The sequence below is a fragment of the Cynocephalus volans genome, chromosome 1, assembly GCF_027409185.1.
Source record: "Cynocephalus volans isolate mCynVol1 chromosome 1, mCynVol1.pri, whole genome shotgun sequence".
Taxonomy (NCBI): domain Eukaryota; kingdom Metazoa; phylum Chordata; class Mammalia; order Dermoptera; family Cynocephalidae; genus Cynocephalus; species Cynocephalus volans.
Genome location: NC_084460.1, coordinates 30,512,111 through 30,534,151, shown reverse-complemented (window position 1 = coordinate 30,534,151; position 22,041 = coordinate 30,512,111). Strand labels below are relative to the sequence as shown.

General features: G+C 45.3%; 1 protein-coding gene across 1 annotated transcript; it reads right to left on the bottom strand.

Annotated features, from left to right (window-relative positions):
* Positions 1-1,830: 1,830 nt before the first annotated feature.
* Positions 1,831-21,386, bottom strand: DYNLRB1 (dynein light chain roadblock-type 1). The gene is made up of 4 exons (XM_063110083.1): positions 21,316-21,386; positions 13,926-14,001; positions 6,922-7,089; positions 1,831-2,214 (listed from the first exon to the last, which is right to left on the bottom strand). The coding sequence occupies exons 1-4, from the start codon at positions 21,316-21,318 to the stop codon at positions 2,171-2,173; spliced, it is 291 nt and encodes a 96-aa protein (XP_062966153.1). The 5' UTR covers positions 21,319-21,386; the 3' UTR covers positions 1,831-2,170.
* Positions 21,387-22,041: the final 655 nt, after the last annotated feature.

Genomic DNA, 22,041 nt, shown 5'->3' with positions numbered 1-22,041 from the left:
GCATATGTAATGCCATTATTTAGAATTTTAAAAACCTGAACTTTTACATCTTAAGGTGAGTCAAGTTACACTTGTGCTATAAACTTGAATGCATCCCAAGGTGGGCTTCTGATATATGAAATCCCAGCGCTCAGGGCATTAGGAGGTGGAGTATCTTTCCATGGGTCATTAGGTTTTTCCCAAGGACAGACTGAGCCTGAACTTTCCCTGGGACCTGGATGGATCAGTTTGGGATGGGGAACTTTAACGCAAACAAGAGGGAGTGGTAGGGAAAGGAGGGAAGGGACGAAGGACAAGCTCCAAACCCTCTTCCAAACCCTTACTCTGGAGCCAGAACAACTCCTTCCTCCAGGGACGGAGGTCCTTCCCTCTTCTAGAAACCTGACCTCACCTCCCAGATAATTTCTTTTAATCAAACTTTCTTCTCAATTATCCTTCTTATAGAAACTCAAGCCAAAAGGACAAGGAAACCTCAGACTTGGATCCTGTCCTCCAACAGCTTCTGAGAACAAAAGGAACATACTGGTAGCTGTACCTCACTTTCTTTTAAAACAGGGAATCTAGGAGAGAATTACTATGCGTGGTCTGCAATCATCATCTCTCAGGGGGTGCTTCCTGGGCCCACAGGGACAGGGTCAACAGCAGTGGTTTCCCAGAAAAACAATTTTACTTAAAGACTTGGGAAAAACTATTTGAGAGGATTATTTTTATATTAAGACAAACATGGATGTATTATGGAGAGGAAAATTCCTATTATCTTTCATTAAAACAGGAGGTTTTAGGGCCGGCCCGTGGCTCACTGGGTGAGCGTGGTGCTGACAACACCAAGTTAAGGGTTAAGATCCCCTTACCGGTCATCTTTAAAAAAAAAAAAAAAAAAAAAAAAAAAGGACAGTTTGAAGAAATTTTGCCAAGCCGCTAAAAACTACATCCCTCAACTCCCAAGGGTTCACGTTTAACTCTCCTGATACTGTTAAGGAAACATCACTGGAAAACTTAGAAAAGTATTTTTGCTAGATGGAATGACCACACTGTGGACAATGGTCACTTCTGGGGCAAGGAGAAGGACAAGGAAGGGGAATTTCCAGGTTTGCTGGTTTTGCCAACAATATACAGCTTGGAATCTTTTTCCTGTGTAAAAAGAATAGGAAGACAAAAAGAAAAACCCAATAAATACACATGGTTTCAGGGGGAAGAAAACCAGAGTGCTGCTGCATGACAGGTGGCCTAGAGCCTGTAGAGTGCAGGCACATTCTGGGAACCTCTCAGTGAGAAGACCCCTCCCCCACTGACACACATCTACAGAGAAGTGCATGTTTACCCAGGATGCACTCATTCGAAGACTGGGGCCATCAGGATTTCTGGGGAGGCAGTGTGGAAAGAGCAGGGCTATCTGAGGCACACCCCTGTGTTCCTGGCCACGAGGCCTCGAGCAAGCCATTCTGTAGGCCCCAAATCCTCATCTCTAGGGTGACTTTAACACTGTCTGCAGAGGATACAGTGAGGTGATAGGAGCTACTATATATGATAGACTGAGTACATTCTGGGTCCTCCATGAATATCATGCTCACTAGTGCAGCGTAGTAGAAAAATCTTTCAAAATGTTGGCAGGAGAAGGAAATGGTAAAAGAGGTGTCTAGGGACAAGTAACCCAGAAACCAGGGCACCAGTTACACACCAGCTGTGCTAAGTGTGGCCACAGGTGAAATAAGGAGCAGGCCGCACAGAGGCCATGGACACAGTCTATCGCTAGGCGCAGTCTTCAGACTATGTGATTACACAGGAAGAGAGAAGCCTTTTCAACCCAGTTTTAAAGACACAACAGCAGGGTAAGCATTTCAATTATTTTTAGTTAAAGAAAAAACAACCTTTTCTAAGGGAGGCAAGGTGAACTGAAGGTCAGAAGGAAGCTGGGTGTGGGCTTCTCACCAGCTTGTGTCCAAAACCTGGAAGTGAGAAAAGAGGGCCCACCCAGTGACTCTGGGAGCAACTTGCACAGAAGAGGGATTACTTTGGTGGGGTGAGTGGAGCTGCCAGCCCACCCATGGTCACCGGAGTGGTCTAAGTGGGCTCTAAGGTGATTTCCATGTGCCAGTTGGTTGATATGGATTAACACTTATTCTTGGGGGGCATTAAATTAAGATATAACACGGGGGGCCAAGAGAGTAGCTTATTCGGTTGGATTCTGAATCACAATCAGGAAATAGTCTTTATCTGCAAAAGAGAAAAAAGAAAAAACAAATCACTAAATGTAAAATGGGAGAAAAATAGAAAGTGAATAAATCATTGAATCACTAACCATAAAATGGGGAGAGGGGAGGAAAGCAATAAAAAGCAATCAATGCTCAGGCTACTTTCAATTGCTGGGAAAACAGAAGAAAAACTTGCAAGTTTCCTGTGGGAGCTCTTGAATGTATGGCTGCTGGAAAGCGGTCTCCCCCTTTACCGGGCAGCGGGCACTCTCCCGTGCTTCCTCTTTTCTAATCCTCCCCACAAGAGAATCATCAGGTAGGTAGGATTTCATCCCTATTTTGTGGGTGGGGACACTCAGGTTCAGAGTTTCAAAGAATTGCCAAAAGCAGTGGTTCTCAAGCTAGAGGGCCCCACCCCCAGCCACTGATTCAGTGGGTCTGGGTGGGGAGCCCAAGAATTTGCATTTATAATAAGCTCCCAGATGTTGCTGATGCTGCCGGTTCTGGGAGACCCGCTAGCTTAAGGTTACCCAGCTAGTCAGTGTCAAAGACGGAATTCCAACCTCAACCTCACTGGTCTTGGGTTAATGTCAGTTTCTATAACAAGCTTAGCTGCTGGCTTTCCAGAGCCTTCTGGACAAGAAAATTTCAAAGGCACTAAATCAAAGAGGACAAAGCTGCCTGGATTCCAGCAGCTCCAAGGATACAACCCAGTGAGGAAAAGTGTTCGTCATGAAATCACAGGAAGTGCAAGTCCTCAGAGGTGAGCCTGACTGCCCCTCATTTTATAGAAGAAAATGGAGAAGTAGGGCATTTCAGCTCTGCCCACTTAATGATCAGACCGCAAATATTTACCAAGGATTCTGTGTGCCCCAGCATGGGGCAACCGCTTCTCACATGGCACCTCAATGAATCGTTGAATCACTCTATGAGGTAGGTATAGTGTTTTTCCATTTTATTAATGCGAACACTGAGGTTCAGAGAGTTAAATGACTTGTCCAAGCCTCAGCAAATACAGGGTGGGATGAGGTAGTGTGGGATAGGGATAGGGAGCTGGGTTTGACCCCATACATTGAATGCCTCTGGTCTGCTGCCCCCTGCTGAGCAAGAATGAAATGGCAGGACCTCAGGCATGTCTGCTTTGAGGCTGTTCAGATCCAAGCCTAAAGCTTCGTTCTTCCCATAATGGGCTGTTGCAACTGGGAAGCAAAAGAAATTAAATAGCTAACAGTTTCATGGCTAAGCAATATGCACGAATGAAAATCACTAATAAAAACAGAAATGATTAACAAGACACTGATAAAAACAGACACAATCAATAATACCAGTGTATTTTACTCCAAATTATTAAGCTCCAAATCCAATATCATTTCAAGTGCCTTGTGAAAGGCAGAGTGTTAAAGGTTACTTATGCTGAGTTAACTCAGCATTGTATCAGTGAGGTTAATAAGTGAAACCAAGTCTGTCTTAAAAAGTCTCTTCACGTGGGCTGTTCTGGGCCAGGATGGGGTAAATTTGGTACCTGTGTGGAAAGCCAAACTGTCTGAAACTACCTGCTGCTCTTTGTGGCCTGGGTCAGATTAGGTGGGGAGGAAAGGACTGTGGACCTCCTTCCTGGCCGGGCTGCTCTAGGTTGCTCACAATGTATAGGGTGCTAATTATAGTCCCACAAGGGCCCACCTCAAATTGTAGCAGCTAGGCCTACTCTATGCCAGGGGCTGCCCTGAAGGGCCTGTGTGCTATGGTAATCCTAAGGCAACCCAGACCTAATACCTGCAAGGCTCCGGTCAGTGGCTCTTGCCTAAGGGGGTTCTGGCACCAAAACACAGTATTTTCTCTTGGCCACATCAAAGTGCCGAATCACTGATTTTCATTCTCAACACCATGCCCCAGACAACCATGACCCCATCTCCGCTGCTGACCCCACCTCTGAGCCATAGCAGGGGGGGAGTGTCAACCAATAGAGGGAGGTTTAGGAAGTCATTTATTTATTTATTCAAATATTTCTTAAATACTTACTCTGTGCTTACAAGTCCCTGACCTCATGGAACTAACTGTCTAGTGGAGGAGACAGACTTAAAAATGCAGATAAGTGGTTGGTTAGCCAAGTGACAAGGAAGGACGGGGCATTCCTGGCAACAGGATGGCATGTGGGAAGGCTCCAGGGACAAGAGTTTGAGTCTCTGAGAGGCAGCAATGTGGATGGAGCATAGGATGGGAGGGCAATCCAAAGGAACACTCATTCTCAACATGTCACACACTCTAGCCTAACAAGATATGTGTGTGGGCACTGCAAGTGTATGTGTGTGTAAAACAGAAACAGAGCTCCCTGCAGGGCTCCATGTGTTGCCCTGGCGAGGGTCTGGCCACTTCATCCTCGCTTTCACAGACAAGGATGTGGGGCCTTTGGGCTTGTGAACCCCAAGGAGTACTCCTAACTTTGAAGCTGCCCATCCTGAACCCAAAAAACCAACATACTAGGGCTGTCCAGTTATCTCAGTTGGTTAGAACGTGGTGTTGGTAACACTAAGGTCAAGGGTTTGGATCCCCACACTAGCCAGCCACAAAAAAAAGAAAAAACCCCAACACACTTAGGGGCTTTGAATGCTTGTGAGTCCTCAATGCCAGGGTGGAGATGCCTTTTCTGCTGAGCTGAGAAATGAATGGCCAGGAGCTTTCAGACAACTCTGCCCTACCAGAGGAGACGTCCTTGGAAGCTTTAAGCCAAAAGACATTGTCCACAGTGAGTTTGTCTGATGTGGAGACCACATAATTTGCCCATGTCTCACACTCGGAGCCCCAGGTGGGCCACTGGGGAGCATAAGGTCTGCTCTGATGTACAGGGTGAGTAGTGGGATCATTCCAGCTTGACTTCTAGTGAGGTGTTTAAGGAAGTGGAGAGTTATCCTCCATAGTCACACAGCATGAAGTCTTGGGAGGATTTCAGTTCAAATTTCATTCCAAGGCTTTTTGCCCGAACCCAAGCCAACACACTCAACCAGACAGGTGTTTCAGAAGACCAACAGCACAGACCCCCACTTGAGATTATACATGTCATATGCCCAAGGTCACACTTACAAGAGGTCAAGCTGGAAAAACAGATTCTGTGCCTCTTGCAGTCTTTTTTCCCTGCCAGAATCAGGTACTGAATGGCATGTGATGCACTGAAGAGTGTACGGCACATTTTTGGAATAAATAACCCTGAAGTTATCCTAATGTTCTTCTCTGTGACTGACTGGCTCTGTCCCCACCCCTCTAGGGAGTGTCCCAGGGAGACTGTGAGCCTCTGTGACTGGCTCTATGGTTCTCTCTTTCCCATCCTTGCAGGCAGCCAGGCTGGGCCAGAGCAGGCCTGGAAAAGAACCAATTTCCAACTGCTGCTGGGAGTGGCTGACCCCCCCATCAAATTACCTCAGAATTCCACAGACCATCTGTATTGCCAAGCCCAGGGGCATTCAGTGTCCTCAGCCTCCCCAATGCCCTCCTTCCTTCAGGCCCTAATCACAATCATATTACCTCCTGCCCTAAAAATCTCTGCTCATAGGATCCAGTCCATGCAGCTGAGTTTGATGTTTGAGGCCCCTTCTCATCTGGAGTAAAGTTTCAAAGTCTCACCTGCTACTACTCCTTCCTACACACATTCTGACGCCCTAGATAAGCTGCACTGCAACCTAAGTGCACCATCACATTCGGTGCAACTCACACACTGCGTGGCTCAGCCCAACAGAAGAGTGGGTGGCAAAGAAGTAACAATGCAAAAATAGTCCTGGAGAATCTGCCTGCCACTCCAGTCCCCAAGTGAGAGTGAGGTGAGGCTGGGCAGGAGAGGTGGTCCTGCTGTTCCCTCTTGTGGGCTCCTCCCAGCAGGAGCATCTCATCACCCTGAGAATGGTCCTGAGGCCTGAAGCCGGACGCTGGCTGTACTACACAGCTTCCAAATGCAAGCCGAACACTTCATGTAACACAGAAGCAGCACTCTGTTCAGGGCTGGAGGAAAAGCTAGCTGTATGGGGCCTAGAGAGACAGGACTATGCTTTATAAGTGGACAAGTTAACATTTTTTTTTTTTTTTTTAAAGATGACCGGTAAGGGGATCTTAACCCTTGACTTGGTGTTGTCAGCACCACGCTCACCCAATGAGCTAACCGGTCATCCCTATATGGGATCTGAACCCACGGCCTTGGTGTTATTAGCACCACACTCTCCCGAGTGAGCCACAGGCCGGCCCGCAAGTTAACATTTTTTCAAGGGTAATATGACTGTATTGTAATTTTGTTTTACATTCTGGTTTGGAATCACTGAATTCTTTTTCCCCTCAACATAGTTTTTGAGCCCCTCCATTGTGCTCACACTCCTTCCTGTGTCTTCAGGATTCAGCTCGAGTGTCCTCTTCTGGGAAGCCTTTGCCAATGGCTCAGGAAGACCTGATCACACCCTCCTCTATATCCCAAATGCTCCCTGAATTTCTCCAGACCAAGGTGTTGGTGACACTGTATTATTATGCTTATATGTCTATCTCTCCCCTCTGTGGCCTGGAGTCACTGTGAGTCGGGACTGGTTGGGGGACCCCAGCTGAAGGCTGGCTCAGCAGCGAGGCATTGACTTGATTCCTTCAACTCCTCGGGCCCTTCTTGGACCCTCTGGAGGCCCAGTGTGCTGAGGCCTTGGTAAGCCATGGAGAATGTGCTGTGAGGCTCTGTTCCTAATTTGGGAGATGCAAGATTTCTTACCTGGTGCAACCATAATTTCATTTTTCTTGGAGCGAATTCGAAGGAAGGTGAGGTCATTCTGGGGGTCAATTTCACGCACGGTACTCCGTGCCTTCAAGATGAAATTGTGCATGAGGTTGGCATACTGTGTGGTGGTGGGATTGTCCATGGTGCTCTTGATGGGAATGCCTGAAGGGAGAGCAGATGGAGACTGAGCAGGATGGTGGAGCCCCTTTTTGCCAAGCTCCTGACCCCACACCCTGATTCTACCGTATGCACTGGCAGTAAACAATGCCACTATTTACAGAGGGCTTGTTATGTGACAGGCACAGTGCTGAGCACCCGAAATATGTCAGCATCAGGCCCCAGAACTATTCTGTGGGTGGCTTCACCATCTTTATTTACCAGTGAGGCAACAGGAGCTCTGAGCAGGGAGGTGACCCGTCTAGGATCACACAGCAGAGAAGCAGTGGGGCTAGGGTTCAAGTGCAGATCTGCTGGCTCCACTACTGGGCTTCTCTCACAGGGTCACACTGCTTTGACGGGTTTCCAGCAATAAAAGAGACTGTCACTCATAATGCTCAGAATTTACAAATTTGTAAATGCTAAAAAGGAGGAAGAAGATAAAAGGTCAGCTTGTGCCACAACCTAATCACCACTGTTCCCATGCAAGGGAGGTGTAGGGCCCAGTTGTAAACACATTGTCTATACACGATTGTGCCCCCCAAATTAAAGCAATGTTTCCGTGTCTGTACATATCATTCTACCTCTTTAAAGAGCCCACTGAGTGGACAGTCCACAGCGTCCACCACTCCCCAACTGTTGGACACTTAGCTAGGTTCTATACTAGTATAATTAACTGGGCAGTGAACATCATTGTGCATCAAGCCTTTTCTGTTTTGAGGACTGCTTCCTTGAGATGAACTATTAAGTGGATCTCGCTCGCTGGACAGAGCCTACTGCCATGGAGGTAAGGCCGCAATTGGGTCACAGGTGCCTGTGAATTGGCTGTGACATATCAGCAGAAAGCTCCATCCATGAGACCCCAAGAGCCCACCAGCTGACATTTACTTGTGAGGAATATGGCACAAGTGGCTCTTCACATTTGAATAGAAGTGGCCAGATTGTGGGCTCAGGACCCTGTTGATCTGGCCCACAACTAACCAGCCTAGGGATCAGCCAAAGGCAGTCATCCTTTGGTCTACCCATCGTGTGGCAAGAAAACTGACTGAACCTTGCCTTCTTAGGGCACCAGGATCACAAGAGTGGGCAGGAGAAGAGGAGGACATGGTAGCAAAAGAAGCAGCTGAGTCACAGCTGTTTTGAGCCAAGTGAAGTCATGAGAATGAGTCGTAGTGGCCACTTGCCTTTAAGGGACAAGTCAAACAGGTTACCAGGGCTGCTGTTGGGTCCTGGATAGCAACAACGTGCACACTAGGGCACCATGAGGCCTTGCTCCGTAGTGTACCTTCCTGAGGACGGCAGAATGAGCAGTGTGTCCACTATAATCTATCAAAGATGGGGATGATGACTGAGTAGGACTCTGAAATCCAATGATGTGGGCTTACACCTTGACTCTGCCCCTTCATAGCTATGTGGCCTAGGCAAGTGACTTAACCTTTCCAGCCTCTACTGCCTCATATGTAAAACAATGTCTGTGCTTCAAAGTGCTGGTGTGAGGACTTAATATCGCTTAATCCCTTTAAGAATGTTTAGCGGGAGTACACACTTAAAAAATGTTAGTTTGTGATCAACACCACCCACGCAATAACCTGAGGGGACGTAACTGTTCCTTAAATCTGCAAGGACCTTGCTAACAGGGAGCCCACCTGCTGAGGGCCAAGACCAGAGCCCAGAAGGGGCCCTGGGTTGGCTATTTCTGCTCCTGGCCAGGAACCCTCCTCTTAGCTCATCTTTGGACCTTGATGGTGAGAGGGCCTACCAGTCCCAAAGCCTGGCAAGGTTTGGGTAATCAGACCCCTTGACCTTCTCTTTTTATACCTGAGGCCACCTTCTCACAGATCTCTCTGCCTAGAATTTTCCATCCTTCCCTTATTCACTCATGACTCCCAGGGGTCCCTCAGGTCTCCTCCCTTCTGATGATGCCACCCACCCTCAGTAGTCAGTGCCCCCACTCTATGGTCCCAGCACCATGCAGCTTTCCTTTAGAGCAGTTACTCGAGTTTGACATCGTACAGTTATGAAGTGATTATTATGTCCATCCCGCACTAGACTGTAAACTCCCCGAGGGCAGGGCCAAGTCTGACTTGCTCACCAGTGTCCTTGGAGAGACTGCATTAAACATTTATTGCTGTTAATGAATGAGTGGTCACAGGGTCTACTTTCAGTAGTTCAGACAAATACTGGCATGAGTTTGATCACATTTCTACAAGTGAAAGGTGTGTAAAGGAGACAAGGAACTAACCATTTGTTGTTTCTCTGTAAAAACAAAATGTGGAAATACGGGGGCAGGGATCAAGACTGGGAAGAATTTCAAACAAGGACAAGAGATTAATTCTAGATTCAGAGGAAACCAGACCTGGAAGAGACCTAAAAATGGCCTAATTATCAGGCCACCTATCCAAGCCTCTGTCTTCACAACAGAGACTGTGTAGCCCATAGAAATAGTTGGTTACTGGGGAGGCACAGTATCTAGCCTGGGGCTCGGATCTGTCAGGTTGTGCAGCCAGGTCCTCCCACCACACCCCATTCCTTCAAGCAACAATAAAAAACATTAAAAAAATTTAACAGATATTTTTACCAAGCACAAACTCTGTGCCAACATAGTTCCAGGTAGTGGGGTTACAGGAGTGAACACAAGACAAATCCTTGCCTTCATGGGGCTTATACATTTGAGTCTTATTTTGCCCTGTATAGGTAGTAGCAGAGATTGGTAGGGGAATCTGGAGAGATAAATGGAATGAAATGTGCCTTAAGTTCTTGGTAAAGCTGCTTAAACCTACACTTATTATAAAACACCATTTGATTTTGGCCAAGGCAGAGATGTCAAAAGGCAGTGGCAGGTGATTGGTAACAGACTGGGACAGGGGTGGGTCAGGGGTTTGGGGACAGGAGCAATTACTCTGGGCGGGGGTGGTCAGGGAGGGCAGCCTGAAGGAAGAGGCAGCTGAGCTGAATCATGAGGGTAGGAAAACCGTAGATGGGATCATAAGGATCCCTCACATGATTACCCCTAAATAATCATCCTCAGTGGAAGCTTCCAGAGGGCTTAAAGGCCCCATGGAACAGTGGGAAGAGCAATCAAGTCAGACCCTGGGTTCTGACCACCCCGTCCACAGCTGGCTGACCTCAGGCAGGTCGCCTCACCTCTCTCAGCTTCAGGTTTCTCATCTGAAAAATGGGCAAACACGCTTGCCTTGCAGTGTCACTGTGTGAAGTGTAAATGAGAGACTGAAGTAGGAGCTCTGTGAATGGGACACAAATTAAAAATAAACACACACACACACTATAACTATAACGTTTATATGGCATTTACTACTCATCAGGCACTATTCTGAAAGCTCCCTAAGAGGAAGGTAGTATTATGATCCACATTTTACAGATGAGAAAACCGAACAGAGAGGTTAACTGACTTGTGCCCAAGATCACACAGCTGATAAGTAAGTACAGCCAGGATTCAACCCAGGCTACCTGATTCCATATTCCATATTCTTAGCTACTATACAATACTTCCACATTAGTATACACCAAAAAGAAGTACTCATTAGTATCCCAAAGTTAAATAGTTGGGGCTAGATGTTCCCAATGAAATAGCTTGACATTAAGGGCAGTTTTAAGGCAAGAATGAAGGCTTATTCTTTTCAAGTACTGATAGAAGCCTAGGGATCCCAGCTGGGGCAGTCAGCCCCTGGGGCTGGTCTCTCCCCATCTGGGGTCAAAACGTCCAGTCCCAGTAGACAGACTCTCTGGGTGACATATAAACAATTTTTTGGGTCTTGGAGCAAGAAGTGCTCAAAAGAGATTACCTGGACTGCCACTGCACTTGGGGCAGCTGAGGTCTGAAGATGGTAAGGGACTTGCCCCAGGCTACCCAGATGATCATGGCTAGACCTGAGCAGGGCATCTGCTCTTGCCTGCCACAGTGTCCTGAGGGCTCTCAACCTCCTTTAAATGAAATGGCCACATGGTTTAATCAGAATTTGACAAAGCTGGGGAGCACGATCTGTCCAGCTCCAGGCTGGCCAGGACTCTGTCGACTTGAAAAATAACATTCTAAGAACATGCTACCTCCACTTTGTTGCCCTTGGTGACTTCAATTCTGCTTGATTTAAGTAGGTATGTTGAGAATTCTGCCTTTCCAGAACAAGGCCGAGAATGACAACACATACACACAGGGCTCTCAAAGAGCCTCAAGCAAATCAGAGCTGGTTCAATGCACTGGGCTAGAAAACAGGGGAAGCCCAGCAATAGTAGGGTGACTCTGGGCATGGCCTGATCTCTTAGGATGTCCACATGTGTGTCTATAAAGGTGGCAGCACTAATATCTACTCTCTAGGGCAGTCAGGGAATAAGTAACCAATGCTATATCATCTCTACTGAGAGGGCTACTCTTGATACTGGCCTGGGAGAGGAGACCCTCTGCTGGGCACTGAAGGGCCTGCACAGTCCTATCTGGGGCACATCACTTACCCTCTCTGAGCCTCAATTTCCTTCTTAGTAAGATAGGTTGCTGTGAAGATTAATTATCATCAAGGGGATACTTCTTAAAAGAGGAACATTAGAAGGAATCTTGAAGAGTGGGTGACAGGGGATCAGCAGAGACTGGAGAGCATTCCAGGCAGGGGTGAGAGCAAGCACTAAGGCAAGAAGATGGAATAAAATAAGTCTCAGAGAGGAATGCAGAGACTGTGGGCTGCAGAGGCCCCCAACAAGAGAGACCAGGAACTAAGGCTGGAGAAGGAAGACAGACTCCCAAGAGGTATGCAACAATGCAGCCTCCCCATCCTTATGCAATGGCTTATCCACCTCCTCATGTTGACAAGATCCTCACACCTACCACAACTGTATTCTCAGTGTCAGGGCATCCATGGGGGCTGATTCTCCAGTCTGTCAGCCATTCCTAAGCCCTGGGCACTGGGGGGCAGCCTGGCTAGTGGCCAAAAGCATGGACTACACAATTAGAATTCCAGTTCTACTACTCCCTCTCTGTGTAATCTTGGACAGGTTACTGCACCTCTTTCTAACCCTCAGTTTCCTCATTTATAAAATGAACATATTAATAGTTCCATCCTCTTAGGGCTGTTTTAATGATTAAATGAATTAATCTATGTAAAGTATTTATACTGGTACCTGGGAAATGATAGTATTTTCAATCATGTTAACTATTATTATTATAGGCATCATGACAATTATTAACCTAATTATTATGGCATCAAACATGCTTGCAAAAGTTTGTTTTTTTCCTTTGGGATTATTCCTTGGAACACAGGGAAATGATCCACAAAGTGGAGTTATCAAAACAAAGGGGTTGATAGCCCCACTGATTGGTTTGTTCATTCAACAAACGTCCAGTGCCTAAGCTGGATGGACACTGGGAACAGAGGTGAGTCAGACATGGTCCCTGCTTTCATGGACCTTCACTGGCAAAGCTGCCAACGTCAGCAGCAATGTCTTGGTGTACCTATCCCCTCCCAGCCTCACGCACACTGGCTTATGTTATTTTGTACACTTTAGCTGGCTAGTTTTTAAATTGGCCAAACCCTTTTCTCAAATTAAAACTAATGCAGAAACATAAGCTAATGGATCTGAGTAGGGCTGCTATGACTGAAATGGAGGAGAGGGACCCCGGCCCCCACCTCTAGGGGCAGCACAGAACCCCTAGACTTAAGGAACACAGCCCTGTTCCATCTTTACAACCCTGTAAGGTAGATATAATTTTTGTCTACATTTGCAGGCTTAAGTGACTTGCTCAAGGTCACATGACTAGTCGGGAGCAGAGGCAGTATGCAAACTCACAACTGCTGGATTCCAGAGCATTTGTCCTTATTACTGCCTGGAGCACAGGGCCTGGGGCATCACGCCAGCAGTCACTCTCTGGTTCTTCACAGCACATTGTGGGAGAAAGTGCACAAATACACTGAGACAGACTTGGATTTAAATCTTGGCTCTGTGATGGCAGATGAATCGGTTAAATTTCTAGACTCAGTTTTCTCCACTGAAAAATGGAGACAACAGGGCTACTTTAAGGAATAAACGAAACAATATGTCTGTAAAGCACTAGCCCAAGGCCTGGCACAGAGTGGTTGTGTGATAAATGTTATTTCCCTTCTTTACCATGGCTAGTGCAGTTTGAGGAAATTAATACCTGTACTCTTCCAGTTGTTCAAATAATCCAGAAATGGGGGGCAGGGAGCTATAGGCACAAAGAAGTTGACTAGAGTATTATCTAGCAAAAAAAGTGGAATCAACATAAGTGGTACTTAATACCCATTTAACGGGCACAGAAAAAAGTAGAAACAACATAAATGCATTAATAAACACTGTACTGGTACTTAAAAAAAAAAGCCCTCAGGGCCAGCCCGTGGCTCACTCGGGAGAGTGTGGTGCTGACAACACCAAGGCCGTGGGTTCAGATCCCTATATAGGGATGGCCGGTTAGCTCACTGGGTGAGCGTGATGCTGACAACACCAAGTCAAAGGTTAAGATCCCCTTACCAGTCATCTTAAAAAAAAAAAAAAAAAAGGCCCTGTGTAAACACATGCAAAAGAGTAACAACTATGATGATAACCATCAGAAATGTGCCTGGACAAGGGCTGAAAAGGAATAGAATATTGGAATATATGATCTGTCAAACAGTGGGACTGAGTGAATTTTTTCTTTTTTTAAAATTAAGAATTCCAATAATAGCGGTAGAACACTGGAGATATTAAAAAAAAAAAAAAAAAAGCTTAAAATTAAATCAGGTACACAAAGGGGCTGAGTAAACAGCAAATGTTATACTATTTGGGCTGCATTCTGGGGGCCTCCCTGGATGCAGGCAGGCCTAGCCGGAGAGAGGGCATACCTTCTGTGTTTACCACGATGATTCCCTGCACTCCTTTTTGGCTTTGAAGTCGCTTCAGTGTCTCCTCCACCTCTGCCTGCCAGAAACAAGACCAAAGTTAGGAGAGACCACGTAGGCTGGATTAACTTCCTCATACCTCAGGCAGATGAGTCACACTTTTGTCTTCCAACAGCAAAAGTAATACCCAGGCACTTGGCACCTCCTCAAAGCTCCTCAGGCTTGTCTGGAATGGTCCTTGGGCCATGACCAGCAGCCAGAGCACCTGCTCACATCTTCAGCATGGGAAGGGACTGCTCCTGGCCCTTTGCCCACCAGGCAGTATTATATCTCCCGCCTCAGCTATTTGGGAGCAGAATATAAATACCATTCCCAAGAGTACATACACATTCATGACTCACATATTAGGTAGAGTCGGGGGGAAAGGACTCTGATGATTTGAAAAAACCCAAACAGTGGTGTCTAACAGGAAGGAGACACTTTGTCACTTGTGGTCCAAATGGCACAACTGGAAACATTTGAAAGGAAGCAAAACGACTCCATGAGGATAGACTCAGTGATTTAATAAGCTGGCATCTGAGGTAGTGTGACACTTGACACACAGCCACAGGCAATGTGCTTTAGGAAGAGGACCATTAATCCCGATTAACCAGAAGCTAGTCAGGAGGATATTTTGGCACATGGAATTTGTAAACAGAGGAGATGTTTGAGTTTTCTCCCTGCCATGCAAGGCCTTCTACGTTATCACTCCTCACTATTTTACCTTTCCCTCTACTCTCCAGCTACGTGCCCTTACCTCTCTGTCTCCATACCTTTTTACTCTACAAGGACTCTCCTCTGCCAAAATCCAACAAATTCTTCTAGGCCACCTAACATGTCACATCCTTCACAAAGCCTTTACTGATCCCCCAACTCAATGGAGTCTTTGCCTGCCTCTGACTCTCCAAACCCTTGGCTGTGCCTTGCTGAGACATGTATTAGGTATTGTGTATGATTATGTAGAGTCTCCACAGTGGTCTGCAGAGTAGGCGCTGATAAACAGCTGCTTAAACAAACTAGGACTAACTCTTCCTGTGGATGGAAACTGGCCTTGAAGTGTGCTTGTTCTCAGAAGGTCCCTTCCAGACCAGTCCAGAACCAGCCAGAAGCTCCTCAAAGGCTGAGAGTTGTTACAAACAGAGATTCCATTCACCAAAAAAGAATGGTTCCCTACTACAGGGGCTAATGAGTTAGGGGGGTCCTAAACACTGGGTGGAGATAGAACAATGAATTATTGTTTTTGTGGAAGGCACAAGGCTGACAATAATCCAGTCACCGCCACCCACTCCCCAGTGATGTAAGAATACTCTCAAATGCTGGAGGAAAGGGCAAACAAGTTCCTCTTACAGAATGGCATATACCCTGATGAACCTAAAATCTGCAGCCTGGGTAAAAGGACAGGGCTAACTCTGTAGATGTAAGAGTACAGTTCAGTGGGTTATGCATGTATGAGATCATAAGTCATTTAGCAGACTTTCACTGAGCTCCTACTACATAGCGGGTGCTATTCTTGAAGGCAGGGGTAAAGTACGATAGTGGTCAATACTGTATAGTACTTTGTCTGACTTGGTAACCCTCCTGGAAATTCATCCTAAGGAAATACTCCAAAAGAACAAAAGAGCACAGCAAGATTTTTGCTTGCAGTGACATCTCCAAGAGCAAAATGAAGAACTAGAAATGCCCAACAATTAGGGAAAAGGCCAATTAAATTATGGCATATCTATTCATGGGACTATAATAAACACATTAATAATGGTGATCAGACTACATTATGCCGCCACAAAAGGCTTGTGATATGTTAAGTGAAAACAGAAAAATGCAAAAATAAAGTGCGTAGTGATTGCAACCATGTGGAAACAAGAAGAGGGCTAGAGGACATTATGAAAAAAATAAAAAAGCCCATTAAGAATAGGGAATTATAGATAAGGTTTTATTTTCTTTTTTTTCAAAACAGCCCTTTTAATTCTATTATTTGTATTTAAAAACATTTAAAAACCCCCCTTTTTCTATGTTTCTAAGACAGAGGTCTCTGACACAGGGGCAAAAGGACTCTGACACATTCAACATTATAAGAATAAGAATATATACAAATAACTTGGATGATAATTTAGGACAGCTCAATCAATTTGCAACTAATTCAAGAAAGAAGGAGAAAGAAAGCTAAAACCAAATCAGAATTCAGGTCCAAAATATACCCTAGAGTTTGGAGAGTAGGGCTGAAATGAAAAAGGTGAAATTTTCTAAGACTGCTATTCATTCAATAACTATATGGGCACCTTCTATGTATCAGACCCTGGGGATGTTGTAGTGAACAAAATATAACACAAATCCCTGCCCTCATGAAGCTGACATTGGGGGTTGGGGAGGGGGAAGAGAGGGACGAGAGTCAGACATTAAATAACAAAAAAGAAGTAAAATATAAATATCAGCTACAGTAGGGGAGGGGGATCTAGAATGCAGAGGCTGATGGACATTTTAAATAGGGTGGACAGAATAGGCCTCTCTAAGGTGATAGCTGAGTAGAGAGCTGAAGGAAATGAGGGACCTGGCCATGTGGATTTCTGGGGAGAGTATTCCAGACAGCATAAGGAGCAAGTACAAAAGTCCTGGGGTGGGAAGTGTCTGGCCTGTTCAAGGAAAGGCAAAGGAGACAGTCTGGCTGAAGAGCAGTGAGGAGGGTAAGAGTGCTGGCAGGCAGCCAAGATCAGATCACAGCAACCTGGTAGACCAAGGAAGACCATGGTTTTTACTGGGGATGATAGGTGGAACCACTAGCAAGTTTTGAGGTGAAGTGTGACAAGATACAATGTTTCAAAAGGGCTGCACTGGCTGCTGTGTGGAGAAGGGACTGCAGGAGGCAAACACAGCCTGCCAGGAGTCCTGGGCCTTCAGCCTTGGCCCTTGGCATGTGCTACTCCCTCTGTCTGAAGGAAACGAGCTTCTCTTCCTCACTTACTACTTTATGTAACTATCTCCCAACCCTCTGGACTGAGCTGACGAGCCTCCTGTGGGAGGCCTTTTCTGACACCAGCCACTCTTCTGAGCACTCGTGGCACCCAGCCTTCACAGCACTTCTCATGGTGGAGTGTAACCATCATTCTGCACCCATCTCCTCCTCTAGAGCCAAAGAACTCTGGCAGCAGGGACCTTTATAGCCCCAGGACCTGGCAGAGGATAGGTTCAATAAATACTGAAGAGGAGGTAGGACGGCTTTACAGTATCCATTGTGAAAAAGCTAAAGTTTAAGTAATAAGTTTAATGAGAACCCGCCACTGAGATCTGTTTAAAAAGTAAACAGGAACAGGAGGACACACAGACATCCATTTATCGACTCAGTACTACTAAGGGTCATATATTGCTTTCAGACACATGGCTCTCATCAGAACCTCTCGTTCACTTTCCATGGTTAGTATAATATCCGTGTTAGAGACAGGAAACTGAGGCTCAGAAAGGAGAAGCGTTTTGCCAAGAACACACAGCAGGTCAAGAGAGGAGCTGAATATACCAGTGACCATAACTGATGAGGTTCCTGCCCTCACGGAGCTCACATTCTGGTGTAACAGACTTAAAAAAAAAAAAAAGTAAACAAGATTTTTGCAGGGTACAGGGACAAGGCTGTGGGGGCAGGGGAGGCTACTTTGGCTAGTGTGGTCAGGAACACCTGAAGATGTAACCTTTAAGCCAAGAACTAAATGATGAGAAAGAAATGCACCTCAGGCAATGAGGTGAAGGAGACAAAGCTCCTGGGGTATCTAGTTCCCAGGTGCATATTGCCGACAGATGGAAAAACAAACAGCAATAAAGCTCCGGGATTATTTACTGGCTCAGCACAGAAATGATTCATGAAGGAAGGAACCGTGACCAATTTGACTACTAAGCATAAAACTTAACTTCTATAAATCAATAATGAATCAAAAGGATAGAAAAATATTTGCATCAAATATAACAAAGAGTAATTCCAAAAACATCACATAAAATGATTAAAAAAATAGCAAGTCTCCAAGAGGTAGTAGGCAAAAGAATACTAGTAGAAAATATAACTAAGAGAAATCACAAACACACAGAAAAATGATCATCATTCCTTGTAAATAAAGAAATAAAAAATCATAGCAACGCCAAGATATCTTTTAAAGTGCTAGCATTGCACAGCAAAAGAGGTATACAGGGGCAATATAACCTTTTGGGAAAGTTACAGGATAATACGTTGTAAGAACCATAGAAGTATTTGTCCCTCTGCCTCAGAAATTTTTTTCCTGAGACTTTATCCTAAGGAAATAATCTAATAAATTAAAAAATAAAACAAACTATACACACACAGAGGCGTACACATTATCTCTACTAATTAAGAATTAGAAGCAACATAAATGTACATACAGGGGAATGGTTTGGCAAACTATGGTATAACTATTTTATTGACTATTATGTAGTCACTAAAAAAAATTCATCACAAAGATAACGTAGCAACAAGGTTAAATGTTCTTGAACATAAAAAACAAAAATGAAAACAAACAAACAAAACCCCTAGCTTGTATATCTTTAAAGATATAGATATGTGAACAAAGAGGAAGGAGAGCATACAAAGATGCAAATAGTTATGTTATATGATGTGGTAAAACTAGCTGATGAGACTTATGGATGATTTTTATGTCATTGTTCTAAAGGGCAGTTTTCACCAAAATGTAAAATATGCACACAAGAAGTAGCACTTCTATTAATCTAGCCTACAGAACCACTACTATGAGTATAAAAAAACACAGGAACAGTTACTGCAGCACTGTCTGTAGTGAAAAACTGTTAACCCCCAAATGTATATATCAGAATAGGATACAATACAGCGTTTAAAAGAACAAAGTAGACATGGAAAAATGTTTGACATTTTTGAGAGGACCAATGATAATAGCTGAAACAACAGCCAACACCATAGACATCTCAACTGGTTCAGTTTACACAATTCTGACTGAGTAATTACAGCCTGAGCAAACTTTCTGCTAGACGTGTGCCAAAACTGTTGCGTCCAGATCAGTTGCAGACAAGGGCAGAGCTTTCCATGGAAATTCTGAACAAGTAGGATCAAGATCCTGAAGCACTTCTTTGAAGAACTGTAATAGGAGGTGAGACATGGCTTTACTAGCATGATCATGAAGACAAAGCACAATCAAAGCCATTGCTACCAAGAGGTGGAAGTGACCCTGTAAAAGCAAAAGTGGACTGGTTAAGAGCAAAGATTATAAGTTTTTTGGGATCCTTAAGGTATTTTGCTTGTTGACCTTCTGGATGGCCAAAGATAACATCTGCTTATTATGAGAGTGTTTTGAGAAAGTTAAAAAAAAAAAAAAGCTTTAGCAGAAGAAAGTTCAGGAAAGCTTCATCAGAGAGTCCTTCTCCACGATGACAATGCTCCTGCTCATTCCTCTCATCAAACAAGGGCGATTGTGCAAGAGTTTCAATGCAAAATCATTACGCATCCACCTTACAGTCCTGATTTGACTACTTCTGACTTCTTTTTGTTTTCTAATCTTAAAAAATCTTTAAATGACCCCCATTTCCTTCAGTTAATAATGTAAAAAAGACTGCATTGACATGGTTAAATTCCCAGGACTCCCAGTTCTTTAAAGATGGACAAAATGGCTGGTATCATTGCTTATAAAAGTGTCTGGAGGTCTGGCCAGTTAGCTCAGTTGGTTACAGTGCAGCTGTTATAATACCAAGGTCAAGGGTTTGGATCTGTTCACCCACAAGCAGAAAACAACAACAACAACAAAAAAAGTGTCTTGAACTTAGAGCTTATGTTGAGAAACAAAGGGTTTTTCTTCTTTTTATCTTTTAATTCCATTTTCCCACAAACTTTCTGAAGTCCCCTCGTATAGCTTAAAGTAAACAACATGGATAAGCATGTATGTTCCAATTTCATGTAACAAATAGCTTATATATAAATGTGCTTATGCACCAAACAAATCTGGAAGGAAACACACCCAACTGCCAACAGTAGTTACTGTGGAGTAGCAAGATGGGGACTACATGCACTTTCTGTATTATATACCATGGTACTACTTGAATTCATTAAAATGTGCATCTCAATATGTATTGCTTTTATGAGTATAAACACACAACAGCGTGGTACAGGTTGTAGTAAGCTACCATTAATGTCAGAAAGAAGAGGGGCCATACACATGCTTGTACAGATACACAAGAAACTAAGAGTGCCTGTTTCTGAATAAGACTGAGGCTGGGGGTCAAATTTGGGTGTGAGTTTATTCTTCACTTAGATTCTTTTATATTATTATTTTTTCTACTGTGTGCAAGTTTTACCTGTTAAAATTTATTTTTTAGTTTAAAAAGTGATGTGAAAGATGAAGTTGCATATGCTTGTAGCATTATTACATGTTTTTAATGATGTGCATACATTCTTTGTTGTTTAATAATGAAAAAAGCAGAACCCACAATTGTATATTCAATTGGAGCTAAATAAAGCAAAAACTGAAGCGAAAAAGACTAGTATATGCCTGACTGTAAGTGGCTGCCTCTAGGCGATAGCACTGTTTCTTTTTCCTTTTCAATTTTTCTTATAAATTTTAGATTTCTAAATATGATTTTTGAAAAGGTGATGCATTCACATGGTTTAACATTTAAAGGGTCTTTTCAAATTTTGTACAAGCCGTGAGGATTAAAAACACAAGAAAACTCAAACCCTGTAAAGGCGTAGGGAGCCATAGTTGCAGCCAGCAAGGCAGAGGCTTTGGGAGCCCCGAGGGTGGACCCCGCTCGTTCCTAACTCACACACCCAATCCCAGCCGCTCTAAAGAGCCGCGCCGACAGAGAGGCGGCAGCCAAGCTTCTAGAGTTCAAATCCACCTCCACCATTTCCTGGGGCAAGGCATTAAGCTCCATTGGGCTTTGGAATCAAAGTAAGTAAAACCGGGCAAATGGTCGTACGTACCTACCTCACAGAGCTGTGAGGAGGAAAGACAAGATGCGGAAAGCGCTTAGCAGTGCCTGCCACACAATGAACTGCCAGGAAATGTTGTCACTAAGGCTGGACAAGTCCGCGCAACAGGGCCCAGGATGCTAGGGGGCGGGGGCCTGTGGGCCGCCCCCGACCCTCCGTCCCTTCCTCGCCGAGGCCCAGACTCCTGCTTCCCGTCAAGGTGCAGCGGGACCCGGTAGACCCGCCTCGGTTCGGGTCCAGAGGCCCGCGCCGCCTGGGTTCTGCCTTCCAGTCAGATCGAGCCCGGCCCCGGCCCCGCCCAGCCCCGCGGACTCCCCACTGGACACTCTGAGACCCTTCCCGGAGGATGGATGGCTCGGCGCGAGGCGGTGGGCGGCCGTCAGCCGCAAGGCCCGAGAGGACACTCACCATCTCGGACCGATCCCGCAGCTCCGCGTAGCCGACACTCGGCCTAGTCCCGTGGTTTTCTGCGCCTGCGCACAGCTTCCTGTCAAAATGGACAGTTTCGGCAGCCTATCAGGACCCAGGGTGGGGCGGGGTGGCGGACGAAGGGGGCGGGCGGACGAGCTGAAGCTAGTCGGCTCCCCCAGGGCTCGTGAAGAATTTGCTCTCCGCTGCTCGAAAGTGAGGAGTGAAGGGGAACTTAAGCTATGGAAAATTCCCAACTCCAGCTGTTCCTGGCGTTGGAGGATGTTTTCAACTCTCAATCGAGGTGGCACTGGAAATCCTGGGTGGAGGATGGTGGGAGAGTATGATGGCGAGGGGGGCGGTTGCTGAGACCCCCTTTGTACCCAGATAGAGGCCCGGAGCCAAAATGCGCTGAAAACACGTTAAAGTCCGGGGTTGAGGCTGGAGTCAGGGCCTTGGGAATATTCCATGCAGTCTCTGAGATGAATTGGTCACGGCTGGCCTGAGAATTCAGCCCCACCCGTGTTACCTTAGAGAAGCCACTAAACGTCTCTGTGCTTTGTCATTTTCTCATCTCTTAAAAAGGGGACCCTTCTTCCCAGAGCCTTTCTACTCCCGCAGGCAACTAAAATTTCAGAGTTCCCTAGCAGGAAATAACTTTGTGAAACCACGCTGCCATTTAGCAAAACGTGCCACGTTACTGTGCTGAACACTTACATGCGTTAT

Bases quoted from the DNA above. Each gene is read 5' to 3' on its own strand.
- DYNLRB1 (XM_063110083.1), bottom strand. The intron at 7,090-13,925 runs GTATGCCCTCTC...CTCTCCCTTCAG, and splicing joins CATCGTGGTAAACACAGAAG to GCATTCCCATCAAGAGCACC. The intron at 2,215-6,921 runs GTAAGAAATCTT...TCTCTTTTGCAG, and splicing joins TGAAATTATGGTTGCACCAG to ATAAAGACTATTTCCTGATT.